Raw genomic sequence first — 20,989 nt, 5'->3', positions numbered from 1 at the left:
TTCCACCTGCACGCATCATTCATCCATGACCTACCTCAACCTCAAAACCTATAATCCCACAGATCAATCCCCTCTTCACCTGTACAACTTCCAGACAAGCTTCCCCCAATCATAATGTACATATCACTCAAGACCCCCCCCCCCCACAACACTCGCATCACCCCCCACACGCAACCAACCATACACCATCCAAAGGCCCCTCCCCACAACCTCCACCAAACCACCCACCACATCATCAGACCCCCATGTAACAGCCCACACATAACCAATCCCAACTTCACCCATATTCCCAACACATCCAACCCCAATAACCATCTCTCCAGATCCCTGGCATACCCATCGCACACACACAATCACCCCAACCTCATTCCACACCACCCGAGAAAAAGCCAAACCTTCCCCACCAACCCAACCAATCCAAAACAAAAACAATAGGATGTGGATAGTTGTCCCCGGAACTGGCTAGTATTAGATGTATAATTCATGAAAGTGTTTTTTCTCCCAAAAATTGTTTTAAAAAAATGACTGCGCAAATACCTTAAATTGCAATGATCGGCATTTTATTCACTTTTTATTCATTTTATTCATTTTATTCATATAAATATATATAGCAGAGATCCCAGTTTTGAGTCATTTTCTAACAAAAAAAAATATTATTTTTACATGTAGGAGAGGGATGCCGGAATTGGTCCAGTATGGAAGTCGGCTAAAATATAACTAAAACTAAAACAATTCAAATAACTAAAATACAACGAAAAATAAAATGGCATTTTAGTCAAAAGCTACTAAAACTAAGTGGAATTTGACGTCAAAATTAACACTGCACTATCACATAAAAATAAGTAGGGGGCATCTACTAAGCTATGTGCAATGTCTGACCTTTTCTGCCGGAAAGTCCAGTCGTGTGTACGCAGCATAACAATATATATGTGTCTTGCATTTAGAAAACATTTGCTTATCCTAACTCTAGGCAGGTATAATCCCTTGTGCACACGGTCGGACATTCCGATGGAAAATGTCCGATCGGACCGTGTTGTCGGATAATCCGACTGAGTGTGACTCCATCGGACTGTTTCCATCTGAATATCCGACGGACCAAGTTTTCCAGCTTGGCTATAAAATTCTCCGACAACATGATCCAATCGGACTTTGTCCGATCATTTGTAGAGAATTCCAATCGGACAGTGCCACACGTGCTCAGATCAAATTCCTGCACCAAAGCTATTGGCTGAACGTAGTCCCGTCATAACGAAATAACGTCATCACGTTCTGAACGATCGGATTTTCCGACAACTTTGTTTCGGACAAAATCCGTCGGACAAAATCCGTCAGACAAAATCCGTCGTAAAAAATCCGACGGATTTGGTTGTCGGAATGTCCGACCGTGTGTACAAGGGCTAACAGATACAAATGAACACAGCTCTATAATCAATAATACATCAATAAATACATTTTTTAAATGCAAACAGTGTATGTACCTAAATTTGACCTGATATCAGCCTCTTGCAGTCTCTATATAGCCCAGTGTGAGTATGAGAGGAACAAGCAGTACAGGGAGCCAATGAGTTCATGTGCTGACAAGAAGCATGCTGATTGATACCCCTTAATCCAAGTTTGGCAGTACTAAACATTGGCATTGAGAATTTCCCCCCCTGACTTCGCGTTGTGATTACACATATTCTTCTGGTTGCTAGATCAATGATAGCGAGATACTGGAAATCTCATAAGGCACCCAATACATCCGAAGTTTTCAACACTACTCACTCTCACTATGTTTATGAATCCTTACTAGCTACTAGTGGAAAGAATGGTTTAAAGTAAATTGATAGCCTATCCTCTGCTAATAATAAATTCTCATCATCATCTATTTCTCTCCGATCATGTAGAAGTAAGACCAATGTCTATTTTCCTGTTAATTTTGTTTATACCCCAACCTATGTTTCATTTTATTTAAATAATTTTTTTTATTTTGCTTTTGCTAATCTGCGATTATCATTCTCTAGTATAGATCCTCTCTTTTATCATTGGTTTCCTCCCCTCAGCATTAATGCATCTTCTGCAACAATCTGGGTCTAGCTGTAGGTAAACCAATGGCTGTTGAATGTTCGCATATTTGTGCTTTATGAGGAAAGCTTTAGTAATGTATATATTTTGAATTTATACCTTTAGATTTTTTTGCACTCTGGAGTTTATTTACTAAAGTAAAATCTACTTTGCACTGCAAATGTACGTGGAAGTAAAGTCGCTGTAGATCCGAGTGGGACATGCAAGGAAAATAAAAAACAGCATTTTAGCTTGCACGTGATTGGATGATAAAATCAGCAGAGCTTCCCCTCATTTCAGATCTACCCCTTAGATTTAGAGCGACTGCACTTTCATTGTACTTTCAAGTTTACTTAGGATGATCTGGACTCATAGGAAGTGGGTTGAATAATGCGGGCCATAAGACTGAGGACATCTACCTGCAGAAGAAATAACTGGGAGAAAACCTTCAAAGTGAATGTGGATATTGCAGTAAAAGATGTTTTTGTTATTGTATCCTTAAATTGACCCTTCATTTAATCTGGTTATTTTTGGTTGTAGATCTGCTGAAAATACACCCAATTGAGCTTAAATTCTGCTACAGACAGTAAATATGGAACCTAGTATCTGATATAAGCATATCAGTCAAGTTACTGTATGTTCTAATCTGCACTATGATCCATTTCATATTACTGTCTAATTGTTCAGGTAAACGCATTTCAAGCATGGTTCTTTTCGTGTGAAACACGTCAGTTAATCATCATTGCAATTTTGTCTGGTTCATGACAATAAAGACATTTCTACAGCATCTTTTGGATCCAAGTGTGTGATCAGTCTTCTTTTCTTCCTAAACACATTTCAAATTTGGTGCATTATGCCTATGCTCATGCTCTACTTTATACAAAGTGTGGTGCATCACTTTGTACAGCCACCTTCATCTATTCATGTCAATGGGAAGCTTGTTGAACATGACGTTTAAAAGGCTCCATTATTATTGTCTTTGTTTTGAATGCTTTTCCTTCCAATTACATTTAAAGCCATCCATAGACATCAGATCTTTCCATCTTACCTGAGTGTGGATATTTTTATATGTATGAAGGGAGCACTGCCAGACAACTCTGTAGTTAATCAATTCTTCCCCTGAGAACAGTCATCAGGATGTCTGTAGAAGGTAAAGCATAGATATAGACCGGTAAACATGGTGTAAGTAGTTTATTCAGACAGCAAGCTGACTCTTATACATGCTGTTTACAGTAGATTCAACCCTGAAGAGAACTGATCTCTAATGTTAAGCTCATAATATCTTGTAACGCATAATAAAAAAGAATATTAAATACATATAACATAGTCGTACGTAGTCACGCTCTTGAGCATCTGTGGCACAAGACCAAGTCTCTCAAAGACTTCAACCAATACAAATCTGCCCTCCAAAAATACTATTCTTTCCTCTACACTGCCAACCAGATCTATTTTACAAATCTTATTACCACCTTCTTGTCCAGTCCCTGTAAACTTTTCTCTACCTTCAACTCTCTACTTTGTCCTCCACTGCCTCCACCCAGTGACTCACTCACTGTCCAGGAGATTGCTTTTATTTTCAATCTACACCTCTTCCCTGGGTCAGCTGATAGCCTCTCACGGCTTTCAATATAATTTCTACGCTGATGACACACAAATCTCTCTCTCCACCCCTCAACTCACTCCATCAGTCTCCTCACGCATCACTAACTTACTAACAGACATATCTGTATGGATGTCACACCACTTTCTCAAACTCAACTTGCCCAAAACCGAACTCATAATATTTCCTCCCTGACGTGCCTCTTCCCCTGACTTATCTGTCAAGAGCAATGGCACAACCATCCACCCGTCCCCACATGTCAGTGTGCTAGGTGTTATCCTGGACTCTGAACTCTCCTTTCGGCCCCATATCCAATCACTTTCCAAAGCTCACCGCTTCAACCTCTGCAACATCTCTAAACAACGTCCCTTTCTAACCAATGAAACCACAAAGCTCCTGATTCACTCCCTGGTTATCTCTCGCCTCGACTACTACAATTCCCTGCTCTTTAGCTTACCTTTAAATAGACTATCCCCCCTTCAGTCCATCATAAATGCTGCTGCCAGACTCATCCACCTTACAAACCGCACAGTGTCTGCTACCCCCATTAGCTGCCATTTGCCCAATGAAATTCAAAATACTAACAATAAGTTACAAAGTCATCCACAACTCTGCCCCCAGCTACATCACTAGCCTAGTCTCAAAATACCAACCTAATCAACCTCTTCGTTCCTCCCAAGACCTCCTGCTCTCTAGCTCCCTCATCACCTGCTCCCATATCAACTTCCAGGACTTTTCCCAAGCCTCGCCCATTCTCTGGAATTTGCTACCCCAATCTGTCAAACTGTCTCCAAATGTATCCACTTTTAGGCAATCCCTAAAAAACCTATCCTGCCTCCATCTAACAACTGCACTATTTTCTCCATTAGCTCATCCCCCACAGCTATTACCCTTTTGTATAACTTGACCCTCCCTCCTAGATTGTAAGCTCTAACGAGCAGGGCTCTCTGATTCCTCCTGTATTGAATTGTATTGTAATTGCACTGTCTGCCCTAATGTTGTAAAGTGCTGCGTAAACTTTCGGCGCTACATAAATCCTGTATAATAATAATAATAATAATAATAATAATAATAATATAACATCTTATTTTAAGTTCACCATTGCTTAAAGTTTTTATTTTTTTTTTATTTTATTTTTTTTAGAAAAAATCTTTGCAATGGCCAAGAGTCCTTAAAAAGACAAAGTTCAACCACAGGAAGGACGGTCCCCCTCACCCCACAAGCCCTTAAGCACATTTGGGTGCGTACTGCACTGATAGAAAGAGTGCTTGATAAGATTGTCCAGTACATTGTGGATAACTGCAGGTAAGAAACTGTATTTTATTTTTACTGTTAACTCTACTCCAACTAATATTTTGTTTTTGGGTTAAATGGAACATGTTGTAGAACTAAAAAAATATATTTAAATTTGTGTTTGTTTTGCACATAACTTTACATTTGTGCCCATATGAGTTGTTGAGCAATTTGTGTTTCAGCAATGCCATACATACTATAGCCACCTGTCTCAATATCCACAATGTATACAATACTAATAAGGCAAGCTGCACAAGTAAGAATAGAGAAAACCTTAAAAAATATTTTTCTTACAACTGACACACAGAAACATTGTTTAAAGATTTGATTTGGCAACCAGAATTTGTCAGACAGTCAACAAATTATTTCCTTACAAAAAGAACATTCAGAAGCATAGTTTACATATAAACATTCACCTTGAAGTGGTTGTAACTCTTACATACACCCAGTGAAGTGACTGGCTTCATGTGGTACACAGAGATGAAACAAGTCTTCCTACTTATGTTGTGCCTGTTTATCCACAGTCTTCATTTCTCTATGTTCATTCAAAGTGCAGAATTTAACAAGATTGTCTGAGCTGTCAGAAAAAAAGGGGGCAGAGAGCTAAAATTACACACTGCAAAGCTCAGTAAGGAGAGCTCTGAGAGCTGATTGGAAGGAAGAGACACACCCGCTGCACACAGGAACAGAGCTTAGGCTGTCAATCAGCTGGAGATTCCTCCTGGTCACTTTTGGTGTCAGGAAATCTTGTCAGAAGTGATTGATGCTGATAGCAGAGGAACGAAGCAGCAGACAGAAATGATACTTTGTGCTCTTAATTGAGAAAATATATACTATAGAGCAGTGATGGTGAACCTTGGCACCCCAGATGTTTTGGAACTACATTTCCCATGATACTTATGCACTCTGCAGTGTAGTTGGGTATCATGGGAAATGTAGTTCCAAAATATCTGGGGTGCCAAGGTTCGCCATCACTGCTATAGAGGGATAAGCTTTGTTCATATTTCATGTCTGAGGTTTACAGACACTTTAAAGTATATATAAACCTAAGTTAAATAACATTTGGTTGGCTACAGCTAATTACCATTTTTTTTAAATAAAAATATTTGTTTTTATCTTTATATCCTTTTATGTATGTTAGTGCTACTGATCATCTGCAGCTTCTTTGCAGCCACTTTCAATCCACAGAAAAATGGATTTGACTTTCAAGCCACACAGCGCACAGGAACAGAGCTGAGGCTGTCAATCACAAGATGTGAGCTGGCGCTTCCTCTCCTGTCACCTTTTTTCTCTTGGTGTCAGGAAAACTTGTCAGAAGTGACTCATGGTGATAGTAGAAGAATGAAGCAGAAGACAGAAATGACACTTAGTGCTCTTATTTGAGACAAGTATACACTATAGAGGGATATGCTTTATTTTATGTCTGAGGTTTACAGCCATTTTAAAGTGGTTGTAAACCCACTTTTGAAAAAAAATAAACTAACACCTGCAAGACAAAGGTATAATGAGCTAGTATGCATAGCATACTAGCTGATTATGTAATACTCACCTGAGATCGAAGCCCTCGCTGCGGTGCCCATACACAGCACCGGCCAGCGACATCACTCCCAGGGGTTACTTGCAGGTATCGTGGCTTCAACGCTGTGATTGGCTGGAGCCGTGATGATGCACATTTGCAGGAGCCGCCGGTAATGGCATAGTCTAACTGAAGCAATGGCACGTAAGTGCCATTGCTTCAGTTTGCTTCAGTGCGCATGTGCCGATGAAATTGGCACATGTAAATACAGGGGATATCTCCTAAACCTTGCAAGTTTAGGAGATATATTGGGTAGCTACAAGTAAGCCTTATTATAGGCTTACCTGTAGCAAAAAGTGGTCTGTAAGGGTTTACAACCAATTTAAAGGCAACCTGTGAGATCATAAATAGGAGAGCTGCTATTGGTTACTTTTGCTTTTTAGGGTGCAGCCCTGTTATTTATTTATCCTTATGATTAAGCCCTGGATAAGGGTGAAACATGTCACAGGAGGTGAGATCCTGCATTGTAAGCCATGCTACTGCCACAATAAAGCTCACTGAATAAAGATTTCAATGGAATGTGACCTGAATTTTTCCATGTAGGTAGTAAAGTGTCCATCTGGGCATCTGTGGCTGGTGAACACAATACAACTTTTCACCTGGAGCAATGCCAACTCTAGTGGATTGTCTTCTTGCCAAAGTTAATCTGTTGCCAAAGTTAAATTGCCCAAAAAAGGTTTGCATGTAAAAGAAGAGATGCTAACCTTTTCTGCTCCCACGCTGCTGAACGTAGCTTTGTTGAAGACTGAAGTCTGATACTTATGGTAGTGTTCTTCTTCGGTGTCCCCTGCAGCGCTCAGTGGTTCCTCCAGGTGACATCCATGCCAATACTGTGCCTTGCAGTGAGTGGATGTCAGCAAGAGGAACAACTGAGCACTGTGGGGGGATACAAAACAATGACATTCCCATTAATGTTGGTTTGTCAGCTGACTTCAGAGGAACGTTTCTCTTTAATGGAGTTAGGTTTGGTAGCAGAGACAATGGGAAAGGTATATATTTTCTCTTCTTTTACCGACAAGTCTTTTTGAGCAATTCAATTTTGGTGACAGGGTCACTTTATTGAGCGCATTTAAGTTCTGTTGAAGACAGAACACTATTGGTATTAAATGTACGGATTAAGATTTCAATGAACACCGTCATTCTGTGTGTCTACTATCAGCTGCAGGGAAGAGCAGAGATTCACGCAGAGCATGCAGAGTATAGAGAATTATTGTCTATTTTCTATCAAACCACAATTGTAGCTAATGTACAAGCAGATGATTTCCAGCTGAGTACTGTAATTCTTACACTTAACGTCCAACTTGTTTTCACTGTATTAAAATTCAAATAGATTCATCATTGTGTTCATTATTCAGTCCTTTCATCTTCTTTCCATTCAAGGAAATGCATACCCTTCATCTCCAAAACACATCACAGCAGGTTCTGCCATGATATAAACTTCTTTCCTATACACTGTATCATTTTTTGTCTTTGTCTATGGAAATAATCAGAACAGCCATCATACAGGAAAAGTGCAGTCTGTTATACAGTAACAAGAACTACTTTATGATTCTCCTTCCCTGCACTCCCCTGTTACAGTGCCTTGAAAAAGTATTCATACCCCTTGAAATTTTCCACATTTTGTAATTTTTACAACCCAAAAAGTGAATGCATTTTATTGGGATTTTATGTGATAGACCAACACAATGTGGCACATAATTGTGAAGTGGAAGGAAAATAATAAATGTTTTTCAACATTTTTTACAAATACATATATGAAAAGTGTGATGTGTATTTGTATTCAGCCCCCCTGAGTCAATACTTTGTAGTACCACCTTTCGCTGCAATTACAGCAATTACAGTCTTTTTGGAGATGTCTCTACCAGCTTTTCACATCTAGAGAGTGACATTTTTGCTTATTCTTCTTTGCAAAATAGCTCACGCTCTGTCAGATTGGATGGAGAGCATCTGTGGACAGCAATTTTCAAGTCTTGCCACATATTGTCATTGGGATTTAGGTCTGGACTTTTCCTTGGCCATTCCAACACATGAATATGCTTTGATATAAACCATTCCATTTTAGCTCTGGCTGTATGTTTAGGGTCGTTGTCCCACACTCCCCTCTTACTGTATACCATTGGTCTATCAGAGCTTCTGAAAATAGCTGTTCTTTCTGATATAGGCATACCTCCCAACTTTTTTAGATGGGAACAAGTGACACCTATCAGCAAAACTATGGAAGCCTTAGACACACCCTGACCACACCCCATTAAAGGAGAATTATACAAAGAAAAAATAATTAGTTAAAGGGGTTGTAAAGCTTTGTTTTTTATTTTCTAAATAGGTTCCTTTAAGCTAGTGCATTGTTGGTTCACTTACTTTTTCCTTAGATTTCCCTTCTAAACGTTTTTTTCTTTGTCTGAATTTCTCACTTCCTGTTTCTCCTCAGTAAACTTCACACCATCATCCGAGCGGTGTTTAGTCAGCCAGAAAAGCTTACTGAACAGCTTACTGAGGAGGAACAGGAAGTGAGAAATTCAGACAAAGAAAACAAAGAAAAAAAAACATTTAGAAGGGAAATTGAAGGAAAAGCGAAGTGAACCAACAATGCACTAGCTTAAAGGAACCTATTTAGAAAATAAAAAACGAACATTTACAACCCCTTTAAAGACAAAACTTGTTTTTTTAGTTTTGGATGGAGTAGAGATGGATTAGAACAGTTAGAGAGATTCCCTTTCTCTATGTTTCCTGTTTACCATTATGATTAAAAGCAAAAGTAAAAGAAAATGCCAACATTTGGGTTGTCCCCAGAAGAGTAATAGAGGGGGAATCTTACAATGGGGACACTAGTTCTGATGGCCTGGGGATCCCCAAGAGATTTCCTTAATTTGCAGGGATTTCCTTTTGTTTGCTATTTTGCCTATGGGAGAGAAAGTGAAGGGAAATCTCCCCAATAGGGCACAGATGGCAAAAAATAAACTGTCAGGGGTTATAACCCTCCCTTACTCTATCCAAAATAAAAATAAAATGTTTTGCCTATACTTCTACTTTAAACCCACAAATATTTTTTTTTACCACTACTATTCCTTTATATTGTGCAATTATGTGTATGTACTCACATTAGAATCTAAATCAAATGTCAATTAAATCTAAATTAAATTTAGTTAGTGCACAATGGGCAATATGACCGCTGCTGCTCTAATAAATCTTTAAATCTCCTTTTACTAAAGATGACTACTTAGGCCCCTACTTATTGGCTTTGCCCCCCCCCTTTTCCTTCTCCAGTTCTGCCATTATGGTACATGTGCAGATGTGGCGAAGAGCTGCTTCTGGCTTTTGGGTCCTGGCAGAGCCCTTCGGCACATTTGTGCACGTGAAGAAAAAGTTCTTGCGTGTGTGCAGTTATGGAAGAGGTTTGGAACTTTTATCATTGCTGCCTTTGTGTGTGCAAAATGAGCCAAGTTGTATACAGGAATGAGCACTCCCACTGCAGTAGCAGGACACAGCTCAGGTTTATGAGATGTCAGGATTTTGTTAAAATCCCAGGACAGTCCCACTGTTGGGAGGTATGTCTAATATAGTATCTCACAAAAGTGAGTACACCCCTCACAATTTTGTAAATATTTTATTATATCTTTTCATGTGACAATGCTGAAGAAATTACACTTTGCTACAATGTAAAGTAGTGAGTGTACAGCTTGTGTAACAGTGTAAATTTTCTGTCCCCTCAAAATAACTCAACACACAGCCATTAGTGTCTAAACCGCTGGCAATAAAAGTGAGTACACTACTAAGTGAAAATGTCCAAATTGGGCCCAAAGTGTCAATATTTATTGTGGCCTCCATTATTTTCCAGCACTCTTGGGCATGGAGTTCACCAGAGCTTCACATGTTGCCACTGGAGTCCTCTTCCAATCGTCCATGACGACATCATGGAGCTGGAGGATGTTAGAGACCTTGTGCTCTTCCACCTTCCCTTTGAGGATGCCCCACAGATGCTTAATAGGGTTTAGGTCTGGAGAAATGCTGGGCCAGGCCATCATCTTTACCCTCAGCTTCTTTAGCAAGGCAGTGGTCATCTTGGAGATGTGTTTGGGGTCCTTATCATGTTGAAATACTGTCCTGTGGCCCAATCTCCAAAAGGAGGGGATTATGCTCTGTTTCAGTATGTCACAGTATGTGTTGGCATTCATGGTTCCCTCAATGAGCTGTAGCTCCCCAGTGCCGGCAGCATTCATGCAGCCCCAGACCATGGCTCTCCCACCACCATGCCTGACTGTAGGCAAGACACACTTGTCTTTGTACTCCTCACCTGGTTGCCGCCACATACACTTGACACCATCTGAACCAAATAAGTTTATGTTGGTCTCATCAGACCACAGGACATGGTTCCAGTAATCCATGTACTTAGTCTGCTTGTCTTCAGCAAACTGCGAGCATTCTTGTGCATTATCTTTAGAAGAGGCTTTCTTCTGGACAGCCATGCAGACCAATTTGATGCAGTGTGAGGCGTATGGTCTGAGCACTGACAGGCTGACCCCCCCCACCCCTTCAACCTCTGCAGCAATGCTGGCAGCACTCATACGTCTATTACCCAAAGACAACCCCTGGATATGATGCTGAGGATGTGCACTCAACTTTATTGGTTGACCATGGTGAGGCCTGTTCTGAGTGTAACCTGTCCTGTTAAACCGCTGTATGATCTTGGCCACTGTGCTACACCTCAGTTTCAGTATCTTGGCAATCTTCTTATAGCCGAAGCCATCTTTATGTAGAGCAACCATTCTTTTTTTCAGATCTCAGAGAGTTATTTGCCATTTGTTGCCAGCGGTTTAGACATTAATGGCTGTGTGTTGAGTTATTTTGAAGGGACAGCAAATGTACACTGTTATACAAGCTGTACACTCACTACTTTACATTGTAGCAAAGTGTCATTTCTTCAATGTTGGCATATAAAAAGGTATACTAAAATATTTACAAAAACTTGAGGGGTGTACTCACTTTTGTGAGATACTCTATATGTTTAATTCCATAAGGAATGATAGTGATGTAAATGTGATGTTGTACAACAGGGCAGTGAAATAACTTTTGTAAATAAAATTAATTACCAATTTATTCTGTTGGGCCTGTGCAGACTTTTTAGTTTGCTCAGTTACTTGCTTTTATGGATATAAATCCAGCTGAGCAAAGCTTATAAAGAACAAATGACTATTTCAGCAAAGAAGAATTACATATTAATCCTCTTTGAAAGAGGTAATTCAGCTGGAAATTACTTTAGTCATGCCTTATAGCAGAGATAAAATGTATCTTAATGTGCTTTATAATGTGTGAAAATATAGTGCTAACAATAAAGTAAAGCTAATTTATTGAAGTATGTATTTCCTTCCTTTATAGTGACAATATATATATATATATATATAATATATATATACTTTCTTATTTAATAGATATATAGATGAATTGTGTTGTTTTCATAATACTGTATACCTTTTTAACAAATAAGTGGGATTGCGTCTTCCAATAATAATACCAGTTTCCTCACAGGTTGTTTGTGGAAGATTCACACAGCCATCTTTAATGACCATTGTATAGTGCCACTCAAATCAAACACTCTCCCTAAAATAAAGGTTCCAAAAAAAGTTATGAAGATTGTAAATGCTCAAATCTTGCACTTCAATATGTCGCATAATGATTATATTATAAATATAAACTCACTGCATGCAATACCTGATTGTTTATTGTTTATCTCTACAGTAAATATTACGAAAAAGAAGCTTTATTGGCTGATCCAGTTTGTGGTTCCATATTGGCAGTTCTTTTAGGTAAGACTGAAACAAAATTCATAGTTTACTAGTTATAGCCATGTACATTTTAGTGCAAATTTTTGTAATATAAGACGTGAACTGGGCTGTATGCTATTGGCCCTGTAATAGCCAGTTTTATAACTGACATATACTGTTTGATGTAATCGTGTCATATTAGGAGGGCTTCTAAGAATACTATAGAGTCCTTATATTCCAAGAGGCAGGCCTTATTTTCTGATCCCTCTAGGACACATACATTATATTGTCAAAAGTATTGAGACACCTGCCTTTACATACACATGTACTTTATTGGCATCCCAGTCTTATGCCAGCCATACACGGTTCGAATTTCGAAATAATTTTCGTATGAATTTCGTACCATTAGTGGGCTGCAACAACAGCCGATTTTCATGCGGAAATCAAATTTGATTAATCGGACATGTTGGAAAATTTTGGAAAAACAAACGATATTCTAATCAATGATGGGAGAATCATGCGAGAAATGTAATAAGAAAAGAAAATTTACGGAGAGAAAAGAAGATTCCCGGTTACAAAAATTCTTTTCTGTAGCAACATGAGGTGAAATTGAAGGCTTGGTCGGCCGAATTTTCGAAAATCAATGGTGGCATCATTGGATCACAAAAAAAAGAACTTTCTGATTTTGAAAAGAAAATTTGTTCGTAATTCAACCGTATATGGCCTGCATTAGTCCATAGTTTCAATATTGAGTTGGCCCACCCTTTGCAGCTATAACAGCTTAAACTCTTCTGGTAAGGCTGTCCACAAGGAGTGTGTCTTTGGAAATGTTTGGACATTCTTCCAGAAACACATTTGTGAGGTCAGGCACTGATGTAGAAGAGAAGGCCTGGCTCGCAGTCTCTGCTCTAATTTATACCAAAGGTGTTCTATCGGGGTTGAGGTCAGGTCAAACTCGCTCATCCATGTCTTTATGGATCTTGTTTGTTTACTGGTGCGCAGTCATGTTCGAACTGGAAGGGGCCATCCCCAAACTGTTCCCACAAAGTTGGAAGCATGAAATTGTCCAAAATGTCTTGGTATGCTGACACCTTAAGACCCCTTTCACACGGAGGGCTGTTCTGCCGCAGTTTAGCATGTTTATTTTTTTCTGTGAAATTCAAGACTCCAGGCACTGCGATCAGCTGCATTTGTACAGTGAAATTACCTGCGTTTATGTGTGTTTCTGTGCAGTTGCGTTCAGCAGCAGTTATCTAATATAGTCGTTCCCATAGCAACCCTTTTTTTTATTTATTTTTTGGTCCCTTGAATCCCTTCTCACGCTGCTATCCGCAGTTGACACAAAAGACTGCGATTACCTGCGGTTATGTGCATATAGCTGCGCTACATCACACCTGGACGCATTCACTTCTATTTTTTCTATTCGCACCAAACCGCATGTAACGAAATCGCAGCTAAACGCTGTGTGTTAATGGGGCCATAGGAAAGCATTGTGTGCTTTTAGCTGCGGTAGAAAACTAGAAAATCCACAGCTAAAAGCACCATTCTGTCCGTCCGTGTGAAAGGGGCCTAAGTGTTTCCTCCACTGAAACGAAGGGGCCAAGCCCAACCCCTGAAAAACAACCCCTTAACCATAATCCCCCTCCATCAAATGATTTGGAGGGGTGGCCCAATACTTTTGGCAATATAGTGTGGATGAAATGCATCAGTGTGTGTGTGTGGTTTGGTGAAGACATGTAGGATGAGGCCGCTCTTTATCACTTATTCCCCTGGGCTGATCAGTTGTAACGGAGGTCCTTTCCTCTTTACATATACTGTATTTATATAAGGTCACTCATATTTATATAAGGTCACTCAACTCATGTTTTAATGCTGCCATTTTGTAGTTGCCAAAAAATGTAAGTTCTTTTGTACAGGTATTTTAAAGGTATATTTTCTTTGTCTTTTCTTTATATAGGAAAAAAATACATAATATGTTTTATTGCATTTCATTAGGTAAATATAAAATATTGGATATAAATATTTCACTTTTACCATTTCTAGACAGAAAATAGAGCTCTGGTTCAGTTTACTGGGCTAATTTTAACTATTTGAAAATAACCCGTTCTTTACAGTTGTTGAAGCTCAGATTACACACACTGCTAAATGAGTCATTGACTCGTTCCCTTCCCTTACTTTTTGCTCTGTTCTTTTCAGAGGGCTTCTTGCAAACCTCCTAGTTTTACAGAGACAGTGTGAAGGGAAACTGCTACTGCTGTGTTTTTCTTTAGAAAACCCATAATGTTTTTCAAATGCTGCATCACAGATACATCCTGTAATACATGTTTATTTCTAAAATAATGATTTAAAGCTGAAGATTTAGGGCACACAGCACCAAGGGCATAACCATAGGTGTGCGCAGGGGGTGTGGCATACCCAAATCACTCTGTGGCGCTGATTCCCACTACTGCCCAGGCTTCCTCCAGTGTTGCGCCTAGCAACCACACCCCTAGCAGTGATACAGTTTTGCCCTTACCAGTAACTGCTAGTTTTGCTGGACAACCTAGTCCTCATATAATAAAGGCAACTGTATATAAAAGGCATGTGAAATGGGAAAGAAATAGATATGCTGAAAGCTACCATGCCATGGATTACCACAGTTCTCACTATTCAATAATACGTGTGCTAGTGCTCCTTTAAACTGAACTGAATGGACTCTCTTAAAATTAGCATTCAGTGATTTATTTACAGTGTTACCTGCAGTTGCTCTTTAAATAACTACTATATTTGCACATAGATTCCTTTAATTGCAATGGTAAAAAAAACTACTATGGTTCAAGAAAAAACTGCAGTAATGTGTATTCTTCAAATAAGCGCATCACACAGTGGATTCATTTCTCCTTGTGTTATTTTTCAGTGGGACCTTGTGCACTAGAGTACACAAAGCTAAAGACAGCAGATCATTACTGGACAGATCCTTCAGCTGATGAACTAGTACAGAGGCACAGGATCCATGGAACTCACACTCGCCAGGACTCTAGTCCATGCAAGAGGCCCGCCCTTGGTGTATGTATCCTTGTCTTCTAACCACCAAAGTACAGAAGTCATTTGCTGATGTTTCATAAACCGTACATATTTGTGTTAGTTGTAAGCATAATACATTATCATTGGCATTGTATTTCTGTGTAGGTTAATGATCCTTATATTCTATGGTCCTCTAAGATTAAATATTGCTGATTAGAGAAATCTACACCACTTCAAATACATTATTGTCTGCTGATTAAAGGGTATTAGTAATTCTTTTTCAGTAAAATGATATGCTTGCGAAAAGACTAAACCTACTTTGGATTCCTATGATTCAGTAATGTCGCAGTGCATTGTATCATTGTAGTAGAGAAGGTCTAGGTTAATTTCTTTATAGAGAGACTGTCTGACTAAGGCCGCGTACACACGCGGGGACTGTTCGCCCAACTTTGTCCGCTGAACAGTGTTTCGGCGGACAGTCCGCTCGTGTGTGGGCTTTCAGCGGACAGTTTCAGCGAACAGTCCGCTGAACAAGGTTTTTCGGAATTTCCGAAAAACTGTCCGCTGAAACTTTGTTTCAGCGAACAGTCCCCTCGTGTGTAGGCTTGTTCGTCAAACTAAGTTCCGCACATGCTCAGAAAGGATTTACACGCCGAAAGTTATAATGCAGTGTATAGGACGTCGTATTTTTCGTCCCGTCGTACGTGCCGTTCACGTCATCGCGCACGGTTTCAGCAAACTGTTCGTTCGTCGTGTGTGGCCATGTCCGTCCATGCTAATTTTGAGCGGACTGTTTGCTGAAACTGTTTGACGGACAAAGTTGGGCGAACAGTCCCCGCGTGTGTACGCGGCCTAATATTTGTATGGTCTCCACCTAATTGTCTGGGTTTTTCTCCTGGAACATTAGCTTCCCCCTGAAAACATTTCTATAAAGGCTTGTGTAGATGGCAAATGCAGAATGTACATCAAGCTTGCATTTGAGATGCATTTAAACTTTAACTTTAGCAAAAATTGAGTAAGGGGATATGTGACATAGCCCTGGAGTCCAAGAGGGCAGAATTAAAAATCACCCACACGTACCAGGATGTTGCAAATGGTCCCACATTTCATTGCACTTAGATGGACATCCCCTGTGAGTATAGATAAGCTTTTTATATGAGAGGGTAGGATTTACTTCTAAAAACCATGCTTGGAAGATAAGAGGGGTAGCTTACATCCAGTCTTGCGCTCTCAGCTTTATTGCAGTAAATACATTTTCATGTATGAATGTTGTCATAAATGTATCTGCTTCGGGATTCGGGTATAACCCTAACATGCATTGTTTGGGGTGCAGAGTTGGCGTGGAGTCCATTGTATCATGGATGAACCTCACTACTTGTGTCCAAAATCTTTAAGTGTTGGGGTAAGCCCAAAGCAAATGAAAGAAGGTGCCTGTGGCAAGCAAGCACATTGAGCATAGCGGGCTATGTGTTGATAGGAACTTGGACAAGCAGATAGGGGTCAGATAGGCCCTGTGAAATATATATATTTGTGTGAAACAATCTCCCAGGTAGATACCAATTAAAAATTATCAAGGAACTCACCCTAATCCTCATCAACCAGATTTTTTACTGTATATCAAGGACCTTGGGCCAATGCTCATCAACAAGGTTATTTACTGTATATCAAGGACCTCAGGCCAATGCTCATCAACCAGATTATCTACTGTATATCAAGGACCTCTCCCCAGTCCTCATCAACCAGGTTATCTATATCTGCCCCTTTGTGAATTTTGACTTTGTATGCAAGTATTGTGGCAAAGGGGTTGAGATTGTATATATATTGTATAGTGTAGAGATCAATTTTTGAGGCTCGGTGCCCCATAATATCTCTAACAAAGGGATAAACACTAATGTTGGGTATGTACGTTAGTAGAGAATTGAGTTAGTGGGGAATGATATAATTGTAGGTAGAGAAAAAGCATATAATTAGGAAGTGAGAATTCTTCCTTCAATAACTGAAAGGGTTTAAGACGCCGTGCAGTGAGCAAATGGTGTAAGTAGTAAATCCCCCTAGAGGCCCAAAATTCTGCATTTGGGATCTTAAGAAGCTCAGCTAGCTGTTTGTTGTGCCATAAAGGAGAGAGACCATGGATGATAGGAAGATTCTATTTGATAATGGGCAAGTCCCAGATACATTTATGGTGATATAGGAGACCTGTGCGGTCATCAGCCACATTGGAGCCCCACAGACCATGCATTACTGCATGTAGGAATGAGGCATACACGTGGTGAAGACAACTTGCTGAAGTTCAAACCAAGTATCAGAATGGGGAAGGAAGGGGATTTTAGTGACTTTGAACGTGGCATGGTTATTGGTGCCAGACCGGCTGATCTAAGTATTTCAAAAACTGCTGATCTATTGGGATTTTAACGCACAGCCATCTCTAGGGTTTACAGAAAATGGTTAAAAAAAGAGAAAATATCCAGTGAGCAGCAGTTCTGTGGAGGAAAATGCCTTGTTGATGTCAGAGATCAGAGGAGAATGCGCAGTCTGGTTTTAGATGATAGAAAGGCAACAGTAACTAAAAAAAAACACTTAATACAACCAAGGTATGTAGAATACCATCTCTGAATGCACAATACCTCTGAACTTTGAAGCAGATGGGCTACAGCAGCAAACGACCAAACCGGGTGCCATTCCTGTCAGCTAAGAACAGAAAACTGAGTCTACGATTCGCACAGGCTCGCCAAAATTGGGCAAAAGAAGATTGGAAAACCGTTGTCTGGTCTGATGAGTCTCGATTTCAGCTGCAACATTCAGATTCAGATGGTAGGGTCAGAATTTGGAGTGTAAACAACATGAGAACATGGATCCATCCTGCCTTGCATCAACGGTTCATGCTGGTGGTTCTGGTGTAATGGTGTGGGGGATATTTTGTTGGCAATCTTTGGGCCCCTTAGTACCTATTGAGCATCGTTTAAATGCCACAGCCTACCTGAGTATTGTTGCTGACCGTGTCCATCCCTTTATGACTACAGCATACCCATCTTCTGATGACTAATTCTAGCAGGATAATGCACCATGTCACAAAGCTCAAATCATCTCACCACGGTTTCTTGAACATGACAATGAGTTCACTGTACTCCAATGGCCTCCACAGTCACTAGATCTCGATCCAATAGAGCATCTTTGAGATGTGGTGGAATGGGAGATTTGCATCATGGATGTGCAGCCGACAAATCTGCAAAAAATGCGTGATGCTATCGTGTCCATATGGACCAAAATCTCTGGGGAATGTTTCCAACACCTTGTTAAATCTATGCCAGGAAGAATAAAGGCAGTTCTGAAGGCAAAAGGGGGTCCAACCGCTACTAGCAAGGTGTACCTAATAAATTGGCCAGTGAGTGTATAATATGGCAGACTATAGACAATATTGCAAACACTAACACACATTGATAAGATTTACATTACAATTTTAAAGACTATAGATTTCCTTTAACAGAGATCTTTTGTCACTAATTGCTGCTGTTTATAGCAGAGTCGTGGGAGCTCTCTGTGGTCCTGAAAAGGCTTAGCCTTGCTCATACAACTTAGAAGATGAATGCAATGGCCGGGTTACATTGATTTTGCTGTGTTCTGGAGATCTTTATTCCTGAGAGCCATTGATGACTGCAGAGACTACAGAATATACACCATGACATGGCGACACGAGAGCGTAAACAGCTTAGATCTCAGAATATTTTAGGTCAATCCCTGAAAAATTGCCCATTCTTTAACTATAATCCATCCTCATCATCATTCTATCTAGAGTGACAAAAAATGGCAGCTAAGGAAAAATGAAAAAAGGCATATGTCTCCTGTCACTAACATAATGCAGCACCTTCCACAAGTAACATTTCCAGGTTTAGTGGCATTTGATCTACATGCACGTCTTCTTTTTTTTTTTTTTTTGTCCATAGCAGTGCAAAACTAACAGTAGTTAGCATTTTTGGAAGTATTTTTCCACTTGCCACTTTTTAGTGACTAAACTAAGTAAACTAAAGAGAAAATACATACAATACAAGTGCATAGTGAAATATACAGATCCGTCATAACATTATGACCACATACCATAACCTGTTCAAGCATGGGCTGCACTAGGCCTCTGAAGGTATGCTGTGGTATCTTGCACCAAGCTGGCAATAGCAGATCCTTTAAGTCCTGTAAGTTACGAGGTGGGGCCTCTATGATTTGGACTTGTCCTTCCAGCACATCCCACAGGTGTTCAGTTGGACTGAGATCTGGGGAATTTGGAAGCCAAGTCAACACCTCAAACTCATTGTTGTGTTCCTCAAACCATTCTTCTTGAATTCTTTAGACTAGGCCAGCTTCTTCTATTGTTCGGTGCTCTAGTTCTGATGCTCACATGCCCATTGTAGGTGCTTTCAGCTGTGGACATAGGTCAGCATGGACACCCTGACCAGTCTTTGGCTACGCAGCCCCATACGCAACAAACTGTGATGCACTACTTGTTTTGACTACTTTCTATCAGAACCAGTACTAACTTTTCAGCAATTTGAGTTAGAGAAACTACAGGCCAGTGTTGCTCCCCACATGTGTCAAGAAGCCCTGGCCACCCATGACCCCATCACTGGTTCTTCGTTTTTTTTCTTTCTTAGACCATTTTTCGTAGGCCTGACCACTGTAGACTGGAAACACAAGAGCTGCAGTTTTGAGGTTGCTCTGACCCAACAGCCATTACAATTTGGCCATTGTTTAAGTCATTTAAAAAATAAAATGTCATACTTACCTGGTCTGTGCAGTGGTTTTGCACAGAGGAGGCCCGATCTCCTGCTTTTCCTTTCAGCCTTTCAGAGTCTCCTTTCAGCGCTCCTGGCTTCTCCTCTTCAGCCAGTGCCTCCAATAGCAAGCTCTGCTCGCTCCTGAGCCCCACTCTATGCATCCATAAGACACATCTTATGGAGCTCGCCCCCCCTTGAGCCTTTAAAACCACTTTAAGGGACAACACATTTACTTGCTGCCTAATATATCCCACCCACTTTCAGATGCCATTGTAATGAGATAATCAATGTTATAGAGGTAGAGGAAACCACGCTAATCAACCCTAGGTATTGGATAAACAAAAAAAGGGGGCAGTGGGCTCAGAAGAAAGTGTATATATATATATATGTATAATTATAGGTTGCAGCCCCCCCACAAAAAGAAAATCCCCAATTGGGGTTTCTTCCAACAATAAATACAATTTAACAGCCGGGGTAACTGGCGCTACCTATTTAGCACAAACAAATGTTAATTCTCAATACTGAGAAGGATGTATTTTTAGAGGAAAAAGTCAAAAAATGCCAGCAAATCCAATAAGACCGACCTATTTCACAACTAATAGTTTTCATATACCCAATTACAACCAAATAAAGATAATTACTCCTTACGGAAGACAATATCCTTTAGAACCCACTCATTTCAGTCCAAACCAAGAAAGAACACAAAACCAGCTTCTGCCAGAATCGTGTGCAGTCGCACAGGTTACCTAATGCGACTCAGACACGGCCGTGGTAAGTATGATTGTTTATAACCTTATTTTGAAGACTCAATATAATCCCGAAAAAAAACATACATAGATCCTGTGGGAAAAAAACTAAATAACGAAAGATTGTACTTGGTGCGACTTTACCTTAAAGTCGCATCAGTGCTAAAGTGTAATTATACCAACATTCTATCAGCTAAGATAATGGT

The 20,989-nt window shown here is 40.0% G+C and overlaps 1 protein-coding gene across 2 annotated transcripts in view; it reads left to right on the top strand.

The window, feature by feature from the left end:
- SGSM2 (small G protein signaling modulator 2) overlaps positions 1-20,989 on the top strand; it is a 550,156-nt gene that overhangs the window by 418,541 nt on the left and 110,626 nt on the right. For both annotated transcript variants that reach the window (XM_077480502.1, XM_077480501.1), the window contains exons 4-6: positions 4,787-4,948; positions 12,246-12,313; positions 15,168-15,316. In XM_077480502.1, the coding sequence (XP_077336628.1) occupies positions 4,787-4,948; positions 12,246-12,313; positions 15,168-15,316 (379 nt within the window). The remainder of the gene's footprint in view (positions 1-4,786; positions 4,949-12,245; positions 12,314-15,167; positions 15,317-20,989) is intronic.

The sequence above is a fragment of the Lithobates pipiens genome, unplaced genomic scaffold (assembly GCF_037356315.1).
Source record: "Lithobates pipiens isolate NorthernLeopardFrog02 unplaced genomic scaffold, aLitPip1_a1.2 Scaffold_16, whole genome shotgun sequence".
Lineage (NCBI taxonomy): Eukaryota > Metazoa > Chordata > Amphibia > Anura > Ranidae > Lithobates > Lithobates pipiens.
Note: the sequence above shows the minus strand (reverse complement) of the source record. Positions and strands in the feature narration are given on the sequence as shown.